We start from the raw sequence: 10,556 nt of genomic DNA on the forward strand, positions 1-10,556 counted from the left end.
TTTGTTTCTTCTAAAATATTCAATAGTAGGAAATTGCTTCAATGTCTATGTTCAAATTTCATTACATAGTGTGTGAAAAGGATGCATTATAAATTACTTTCTATTCCTTTTCCCCAAGGCTGTGATGGCCAGTGACTTTGCAATATCCCGATTTAAGCATCTCAAAAAGCTCCTTCTTGTCCACGGACATTGGTGCTATGCTCGCCTGGCAAAGATGGTGATTTACTTTTTCTACAAAAATGTGGTAAGATGATTAAAATTATTAAGTGTTCATCCTAGCAAAGGTTAATTCCAGCTCTGAGGGTTTTCTTGGTTGTTTGTTTTTGGTTTTTGCAGGTTATACTCTTATTTTTTATGAAGCTACAGTTGTGTTTCTTCATTTTGCAAGTTTATAGTATGCCCCTTCCTTCTTAGCAAGCTGCTGCATAGAGCATTGAGAAAAATACAGGCTCTAAATATATTTTGAAATAGCATTATTCCAGAGGGAAAAAGGACTCAAGGCTTAGTAACTTTATATGCTAGCACAAGAAACTTTATTAATAATACCCATGAGCCTCAAAATAAAATTTGCATGAGGGAGATCAGATTATTAGCACTGGAATGTATGTGAGTGTGTACTAAGAACTGCCTGCCTTGAAACCTCTGAATTTTTATAGGAGCCACTTCCAAGTAATGATGCATTCATATCTGTCATTTTTATTAAAAATTTAATGTATATGCAAAGGATCTATGCATTGAAGTATGATATAAAGTGGAAAAAATGAAGTAATTCAGTTTCTACAAGACTGGGAAAACAAGTCCATTTGACATGAAATGTGCTCTGAGCATGAAAGGCTTTTTACCTAGAATTCAAGGTATCTGTTTTTTCATGAAGTTTTTAATAATTTTCAATAAGGATTACTTCTTATTACTGTTAAAATTTGTAGTGGAAATTAACACTTTGCTTTTTTTGACTGGACATCCTTTAAGAGTTCAAGGGCTATTTATTTGCAATGTGAGTTAGCTCTCCAGACTAGGATGCTGCTGTTCTTTAATGTCCCCCATAGCATTAGGGAGCAGCACGCCTTTGATTCCACATGGACAATGAGATTCCAAAAGAATTCTAAAATCTGGTGCTCAGGGCTGTGAACAGTTCACTTAATTATTCTCTGATACATTCTCAAAGAACCACAATGGCTTTTAAAAAGCTGTATCGCAGTGGATCACTGTGAAACAGACCCTTAGGGTATATTGATTTATGGAACGAAGTGCAGTGCCTTTAGCCAGTGCTCCTGTCCTCAGAGGAGGTTCTGTTGATAACCAGTGCCTCAATAAACAAATAAACCACAGGTGTAACTATGTGTTTGTTTGTCTGTGCTTCTCCCAGTGCTACGTCAACCTGCTCTTCTGGTACCAGTTCTTCTGTGGCTTCTCAGGCAGCACCATGCTAGATTACTGGCAGATGATCTTTTTCAACCTCTTCTTCACCTCGGTGCCCCCTCTCCTCTTTGGAGTCCTTGACAAAGATGTTTCTGCAGAAACGCTCCTACGTCTGCCCGAGCTGTACAAGAATGGACAGAATTCAGAGGTATGTCATGGCTGCTGAAATAACTGCTTGATAACCCAAAGGACCACAGGGTTTTTTTGTTGAGGAATGAGAGAAGGAAGAAAAGAGTTTAGACTTACTTGGAATGTTGAAACAACAGGGTCCAATCTTCTGTCTCTCCAGTAATGCATTCCACTCCATGGGAGCTGTGAAACCATAGGTCACTAGGTAATTTTAAATAGGGCAAATAGTCAAATTAAAATGGCACAAAATAAGTGTTGCATTAGAAGAAAGGATTTTTGACCAATTTTATAACTCTAGAAGGAGCTTGGAGAAAGAATTTGAGGAATAACATCCATTGTGAAGGGACGTGACATTGGCAAAATTCGGCTTTTAATACTCTTGGTAGACTTGGTAATATTCCTAAGGTCTGTCTTTATTAACACAGATAAAATGCCTGTTTAGAGATAAGCCTTTGGTTTAATCAGCTGCTCAGGAGGTATTTATTCATAGAAAGAGACCATTTAGCAATAATTAGTAGTGTGAATGGAAGACAAACAGCAATTATGTTTGCAGGACAGCTAGAGACATATATCCCATCATAATGACTGTTATCTGTAAACTCCTGCAGATATACAACTTGTCAGCTTTTATTATTACAATGTTGGATGCCTTCTATCAAAGCCTCATTTGCTTCTTTGTCCCCTATTTGGTAAGTAACAGGCTTATTAATGTTCTCACTCTCCTGTCCTCCTTAGAAGTAGTAAATTCAGTTCTGAATAGTCAGTGTTCACCAGAGTCTCTCTGCCTGTTTTGCAGACCTACAAAGACTCTGACATAGATGTGTTTTCCTTTGGAAACCCCATCAACACCATCGCCCTCCTGACCATTCTCTTGCACCAGGCCCTAGAAATGAAAACATGGGTATGTATTTGACCTGTCCTGTTCACAGCACTGTTTTGGTTTGGGGTTTTTTTGTGAATGTTGCATCTTGTGTAGGCATAGAATTCTCTTTCAGAGTCATTTACCTGAATTCTGGGTCACAAAAAGTAAGTAACAGGTACACTAAGATTTCACAAAGTGCCAGAATTTTTTAGTAGCCCCAGGTTAATACCTTCAGTGACAGAATTTGCTTCTATCATGCCTTCAGACAGGACAGTACCAAATACTTGCATACCTCAATGTATGCAGTGTTACTTGGAGAACTGTATTCACTGCTGTTCTCTAAATTATTTCTGGCTATTTCTGCTACTGCAGATTTCAGTAAAATGCACTGTTAGATGCACTCTTCCCGGCTGCCTTTGTCCCCTCCTGTCTCGCACCCAGGCAGGGTCTCACTGGCATCCCTTGTGCTTGCAGACCGTGCTGCAGCTGGTGGCGATGCTCTGCAGTGTGGCTTTGTACCTCATCTTCTCTGTCACCTACAACGCTGCCTGCCTGCTCTGCAGCCCCCCCACCAACCCCTACTGGATCATGGAGAGGCAGCTCAAGGACCCCACCTTCTACTTGTTGTGCCTCATCACCCCCGTCATCGCGCTCCTACCAAGGTTTGGATGTTTGAATGTTTTCCTTTTGTGGGTTTGCAGACATGGGAGTGAAGAAACAACAGAGATGTGTACAGATATGTGATGTGTCAGACACGTGCTGCACAGGATAATGGATCAGAGTGGAAGGCAGATGCCTGAGTTCAACCTTCCAGTTCAAGAACCATTCATTTATTCAGTTATATAACCCTAGATCAGTCGCTATGTATCTTCTACTTTTCCCATCAGGAAAACCTTTCTTCTTGGGGTGCATCAAAATTTACCAGTACAGATCTGCTACCTAATTATTCACTGTCATGACCACAATTTTGTTGAGCAGATCAAGATTATAAACAAGTCTTTGAATTATTCCTGTATGTTTGAGAGTTACTAAATATATTCTTGGTTTCAAGTACATTATGATGCATTACTAAGCTGAATTTAAGAGCATTTATTTATGAAAAATATTAATTGCATCCAGAATTTCAGTTTAACTTTGTATTGCAAAAAATCAGATTTTTTAAAGATAATTTTAATTGAGACTGTATAATATTTGGAGAGGGATAGTTATTGTGATATGTTGCTGAAAAAATGGTTTTAAAAACAGACTTATTCTGTCCCCATATATATATGGGAACATTACTACTTTTGGTGTTCAATACATTAGCAATTCTTAAAGCAGGTATGTTTTGAGTTGCACCATTTGTTTCAAATATTTCTTTGTTATTTGCTTGGGCATTGAAAGAAATGGGTTGGTTTGGCTATCTTGCTGGTTTCCTTCTCATCCTAATTTCCATGAAGTAATGCAGCACACTGGTATTACAAAATTCAGGACAATATTTTTAGTATCTGGTTTTGTAAGTACTTTAAGGCATTAGAATCTGAGTCTTAGCTTTGACTGAAAAGGAACTTTTCAACAATAGATGGTGTTTTTCTTCAAACTATTCTTATTTTCCCATTTGAGTTGAGATGCTCTTGTGATTTTTATGTTATATTATATAAGTTCAGATCAGAATAAACAACACAATTCAGTAAGGTCTCATGTCTTCTAGGCAGGGCATCCTTTTCCAGTCTGCTTTGCTCCTGCATGACTTTTGTTTTCCTATCCGCCCTCATTCACAGTGACATTTTTGACCCTGAGCTTTCTGCTGAGAGCTGCATCAAGCACGTGGTTAGAGAGCTCGTGTCTCCATCTTGGGAGTTTAGCACACTGAAGATCCTTGCTGCCTCAGCAGGTTACTGAGGTTAAGGGTTATATATTCATATCTTCAAATCTGGACAAGTGCTGTTCCTTTGTATTGATACCCCAGATTATTTTCTGCACACTCCTTCACCTGCAGAATATCCAGGAGCTGTTTCTACTCCAACTGAGCTGTGCCAGCAGATGACAGCAGTGGTGAAACCACCCTTTGCTAAAATGCACTAAATTTTAACTTCCATTCCATTCCATGGTCCATCACACTGTCCTGCCTGCTCCTTATCTCCTCACTTGGTTTCTGGAGGTTCTGGGTTCCTTCTTACAGGTTTTTTTTAAATAATTGCTCTCCTGGGTTCTTCCCCTGAGTGCTGCCTTTGGTCTGGGCTGCAGCACTCAGGGGGAGCCTTGGCCTGTGCCCAGCCCGGCCTCACACCCTGCGGGGCTGTGGGAGGGCAGGAGCAGGTGAGAGCAGTTTACAGGATGGGAGACACAGTTTCCTATTCCTTCTCTGTCATCCTGTCTGGTTTCCCTGGAACTTGCACTAAAGAGGCAGAAAACGAGCTGAGGAGAAAGACACAGGACATTGTGACCCACAGCAGATGTACACAGAAAGTCTTGGGCTCTCCCATGCTCTGCACTTCCTGAGCAGACCTGAGATTCTGCTGGGATTGACCAGCCTGAGCACAGGCACAGCAAATTAACTTTATCCACTCCTGCTTGTGCAAGCCCAAGAAATTCATTGCCTTAAAAGCCCTTTCTGTACTGCTGCTTGTTAGCCTTTTAATCTTGTAAATCTTGTTTATAGGTACATTGAGCAGCAGGGTGTGAGGATGGCACCTTTTGAAATGCAATTTCACAGAGTAACCATGTTTGTTATAAAATACATGTTGAAGCCACCTATGTAAAGGTCAAATCCTAATAAAAAGATGCTTTGAAAGAGACTTTGATTTTCACACAAAGATGATATGACATGGAGAGAGGATGTATGCAGTCTCACAGCACACAATATTTAGTTACATAAGTTCTCTGTCTTGCAAAGGGCAGAGAGGACATTTCTGTTGCTGCTTTCTGAAAAAATCCAAAAGCTGAGGTTTTTAACTTCTGATTTTCTCTTATCTAACAAATTAGGATCTCTTCTTTAGCCTGTTTTAGCAACATAAATGCAACTTCCATATTTTCAAATATTGCATCTCTTGAGATTTTTTCTTTTTTTCTTCACTGTTCAGCTAACAAGTAGTTATAAATACCAAAAAAATGATAATATATACATATAGTTGACTCTATACAGGTCAAGCTAAATATGTAGTAACATGTTGTGTTAAGATCCAGGAGTCAACTTTCTACCAGGTATAAGGTGTCTATCTGATGTCTGTAAATAATGGAAAATTAGTATCTGTATTTGGGATACGTGATGTAGATTATGGAATGAGCCCACAGATTAAAAAATCCATTCCTTTCCTCCTTCATCAGGTTCTTTATTTTTGCCCTACGAGGAACCCTTGGAGCATCTCTTGTTCTGAGAGCACAGCAAGTAGAAAAACTTCCTAAGGAGCAACAGGACGTTGAAATCCAGAAACTAAGATCAAGAAAAGAAGCTGCTTCTAGTGCACCTGTGGCCTCACCTGCATCTAATGATGACCTTGACCAAAGCATCAGCCACTTATGTGTGTCACCATTTCTACATCCAGCTGCAGCCCTGTCTCCCAGGGACACAGAAAATCGGGGAGTGTCTGCCCCTAATCCTCTCGGGAGAAGGACATATGAGGAAGGCTATTACTTCTTTAACAGGTGGGCAGAGGAAGAATCTGCTGCTGCTGATTCTTCAGCAGGGCCTTCCTCTGGCCGTCATCCCCTTGTAGCCAGCAGGGAAGCAGCTCCTGGGCAGGATGGTAAAGATTATCTCAAAAGCTTTAATTACCACCGGCGGTCAGTGAGCTCAGTGACACTCTGAGGAAACGTTCAGAAATGGAACCCACAGCCCGTGTGGAGGAGGACTCAACAGGGAAAATAAAAATGTTTATGCTCAGCCATTATTCTCACTAGAAATGGAGAGAGAGGCAGCTGGAGTAATGCAATAGCAACTCCAATATGCAACCTTAGCTGAATGCATCATTGTCTGGGTTTATCAGTACATGGCTTTTTGATCTTCCCGGTCTGGTCATGTCACAGAAACATTACATGAGCATCATGCAGTTGCTGAGAATTGCACAATTACTTTCTTTCAACAGATATTTTTGTATCATATTAATAGGGAATACTTGTGAAGTTTCAATGTTGTTATTATTATGCTATTGAGTTAATACAAAGAGAATCCATTCTTTATTAAATCAACTCTTAAAGCAACGCATCCCACTCTAGATTTTTACTCTCAAATTCTAAAAAGGAGCTTAGTAACTTAAAAATTAAAATTCTTCATGAAAAATTACTACCTGCAGATACTAAAGGTACTTGCAGAATAATAGCAATGGAGAGACATTAGAGAATGTCCCAGGTTTTAATATATGTACTTTACACATACAGCAGTATCAGCTCTACAGCCTGTGTTCTCTGAAGAGTAAGATTTTTATGCAGATCGCAGTTGACCTGATATTGTTAAGAAAAGGACAAATGAGGTTATAAAGATGAAGAATATAAATACTGAACCACATAAACTGCCAAGACAACTTGGTGGTAAGAGGAGTCTACTTTTTCATACCTACAGAAGTAGACAGATATAACAAGTCACATTCAAGGATTTGTGTCCTGGAATTCTTAAGTTGTCCCTGATTTTTCTTCTAGAAATTCAGTTTCTTATCTCAGTTCCCTATATTGTTATGTGGTGCTGCTGAATTCAGTCAAGTATGAATCATGCTCCTCCCCACAGTGAGTCACATTCATTAGTTGATGGATCTCAGTAATGGAGATTTTGACAAGACATATATGAAGGTCCCTAATCACATTGTAGGAAGAGCATGGTGTAAAATGACCAAAATATACATAATATGTTATCCCTTTTTTGGTATCTCAGGGCAAAAAGTTGCAGAAGAAAACCATAAGATGTCACCATCATAACTACTCATTGCAATGCAATGAAGGGTGACTGATATTTCTTATAGAAATGTTGACTAGTAAGACCATTTCCCAAGGTTTTCTTCACAATGTGGGATGAAATCTTATCTAGTTTAAAATTCAAACCATCTGTACTTTTGTGAATCTGCCACTGGTTCTGATTTAATAGGTGTTCAGCCTTTTTTATACATGCTGTGTTTTGCTATTTACTACCTCTGACAACATGTGATCTTTCTAATAACCTATTTAGCAAATGCTAATTTAACTTCTGTATGTTATAATAATTATTGTAGCTAGAGTCTTCAAGTTCTTACTTCGAAACAACTCAGGCAAAATTGAGCAGCACATCTCCCACTGGGATTTCCAGTAGCCAGAGCAAGAGCATATGTAAGAACTCCTTTTGTTAGAGTATTAATTGCAAGCAATTAATTCAATAAGAGATTTTTTTGCTTGATGAGCAAAATGAAGGAAAATAGGTATAGATGACATTATTTTAAATGGAGGGTGAGATAGCTCAAATGTTTTCTCACTAGCTGGGAACAGACCTGGGGCAGCAAGACTAAAGAGAAATCCTTTACCATTCACAGCTAATTTTTTACATTAAATGGCCCATTTCCTTTGAGCTTAAAGAAGATGTCAATTACTTAAAAATTGTACTACAAAATGTGAAGTGTTTTATAGAAATAAGTGTGATAAGGTCATGCCTTGCTGTGCTGGTGAGAGGACAGAAACAGCGGTGAAGGAATGCTTTTCCTACTGTCACCCAGGAGCAGCAAACTCCTGTTTCCAGAGGCTGCTCCTCTGCATAGCAGGAACCCTTATCAGAACAGCTGGATGACAAATGTACCTGAATGTACACAGGGCTAGACAGGAGATGTTTAACCAATTCTGTAAGACTTCCTGAATTGAATGCCAGTTGTATGCCTTTCCCGAATTGAAAGCCGAGAATTAATCGCGTTTTCTCATCAGTCTCTGCAAAACAGTCCTGTCATGGATTTTGCCCTGGCTTAGGGTTAGAAATAGCATAGAGGGGAGGCAAAACAGGATTGATTAGGAACTCCAACCAAATAACCACTAAAAGCTATTTAGTGATGCATATCCTGCTGTGTCTGGGAATAAAAGAAGTGGAAGAAGAGTCATTTTCTAAGTATTTTCTAAGCTGTAACCAAAAATAGTTATGTTGGGTAAAAGAAAGAAATAAATAATCCAATTTTGCATGGATGCTATTTTGCTTGCCTTAAATAATTCTGTAGCTAAACATACAGACTGATAATTCTATTGTGTGGTAGATTACCACAAATGGTCCAATGGCTGAATTTACCTGGACAGTTTGCAACATAGAGGAAAACCACTCCTTCATTCTCCTTGATCCTTGAGGAGAGAGAAGGCTGAAATAAACAGAATAGAAAGGCAGCACCATGCAAGGCTTGACCTCTGCCTTGCAGCTCCAGAGTTTTCTGTATCCTGGGTGACAGGGCTGCCAGCCATCCTCTGAAACAGATGCTGCCTCAGTTTGGACCCACAATAACTGCTAACAGCGTGATCTTCCTTCTGCTCCTGGCTATGCACTTACCATGAACTATCGCATGTTAAAAAAAATGTTGAACAGGCACTTACTTCCCTTTGATCATGAGGTAAATTAGCTGAGACTATCCTTCCTTTGGGGATGTAAGATCAAGAGAAAAAACTTTCTTTTCCAGTGAAAACAAGCCTCCAGCAAGACAGATAGTCTCCTAAGGAATTTCTTTGGAAGAAGGGAAGTGTATTTACTAAATGGGTTATTTAGACCTAACTGGATTTCCAAGGTAGCTTTATTTATTTATTTCAAGACATATTTAATAATACTGTCAAGGTCCATGTTCCATTAATTCTAATGTGGATGCTTCATAACAGAACAGGTGTCTCATTTTTAATGTATCCTCTGGTGATATTCAATATTTCATATACTTGGATAATAAAACAAATTAATGGAGGGAATGTGTGAAATTACTGCATTCTTTTTATTCTTGTCTATGATGTTATTTTGATGATTCTGCATATGGAGCAGTGAGCTATACATAGATTAACCTAATGAAAAAGAGGAGGTGACATCTCACACAGAGGTGAGCAGGAACTGGCCTGCCAGGGCTGTTGGAGGTCATAGATGGAGTCCCCTGCTGCTTGCAGTGGTCAGTGAAGAGTCACCCCTCATGTTCTCAGAACAGGCAAATTCTGGGTTCTTTTAACACAAGATGCAGGCAGTGCAAACACAGACACACCTTGTTCATGTCTGTCTCAATACAGCCAGCTGGAGAGGTCTCTGCCATTATTGCTGATTATCTGCTGAAAGTCAGCAATAACTGTGCAGTGTAAAACCCAGAACTATTCAGCTGTGAGAGAGGAAGGATTCCAGCTTGCTCTCTCCTTACATATCTCAGTTTTAACACTCTGTGGAGATGGGTTCTCTGCTGAAGCACAGTGAGCAGCTACTTTTCCCAAAGATGAATTGCATTTACTTTCCCACTTTGTTGGCTGATGCTGAAATGTTTAATTCATTTGTTTGGCTGTAGTTTGAGGTATGAGTACAGAGCTATTAACTTTAGGGGTAAGGTGACTGCAGGCAGGATGTGGCATGATTAGATACTTGTAAGCAGCACTGATGAGTAAAAATATAAACGTGGAGACAAGAGACTCTTGGAGATAATCATCACGGAGGGTGGGATTTAAAGAGAAGACTCAATAATACTGAAGAGCTGTAAAGTACTTTTGACATTGCCAGGGACTGGAACTTGCTGCAATTATCAGTGCATGAGACAACTGCAAACAGAACTTTCTGTCTGGCTCTTTAATATAACACCAACTTATGCTCATTTACATGAAAAAAAGTTGAGACTGACTAGAGCCTGAATCATTATTTTTCAAATAAGATCTGAGGATCTGTTGTCTGAATGCACAGAAGGCAACAGTTATTCCCCACATTCCCAGTGCAGCTACTGAAGGATGCTTCCACATCCAGCCACACTTTCCCTGTTGGTGCCCAGAGAACTGGTGTGCTCATTGTGTTCTCCAGCAGGAGAGCACTGCTCTATAAATTATCAACAGAAATGACAAAAGGGTTAAGCTCTGGCTCACAGAGACAAAATTTTGACCTTCACAGAAACCACATCATGCTGCTGCTTTCTTGTACCCATTACTGTACAACACCATAAAGCTGAGACAGAAATTTAATGGAACTGGGAGGGGAAGCAGTAAAAATATTTGCAATAAGTAGACAATCCAGTGG

The 10,556-nt window shown here is 39.5% G+C and overlaps 1 protein-coding gene across 1 annotated transcript in view; it reads left to right on the forward strand.

Moving 5' to 3' along the window:
- Nucleotides 1-6,197, forward strand: part of ATP10B (ATPase phospholipid transporting 10B (putative)) — a 45,769-nt gene extending 39,572 nt beyond the window's left edge. Inside the window, exons 17-22 of the mRNA XM_059483910.1 lie at nucleotides 119-244; nucleotides 1,367-1,567; nucleotides 2,157-2,237; nucleotides 2,345-2,449; nucleotides 2,885-3,072; nucleotides 5,717-6,197. Of these exons, the coding sequence (XP_059339893.1) occupies nucleotides 119-244; nucleotides 1,367-1,567; nucleotides 2,157-2,237; nucleotides 2,345-2,449; nucleotides 2,885-3,072; nucleotides 5,717-6,197 (1,182 nt within the window). The remainder of the gene's footprint in view (nucleotides 1-118; nucleotides 245-1,366; nucleotides 1,568-2,156; nucleotides 2,238-2,344; nucleotides 2,450-2,884; nucleotides 3,073-5,716) is intronic.
- The last annotated feature ends 4,359 nt before the right edge of the window (nucleotides 6,198-10,556 follow it).

This window comes from Ammospiza nelsoni, chromosome 16 (genome assembly GCF_027579445.1).
Source record: "Ammospiza nelsoni isolate bAmmNel1 chromosome 16, bAmmNel1.pri, whole genome shotgun sequence".
NCBI lineage: Eukaryota > Metazoa > Chordata > Aves > Passeriformes > Passerellidae > Ammospiza > Ammospiza nelsoni.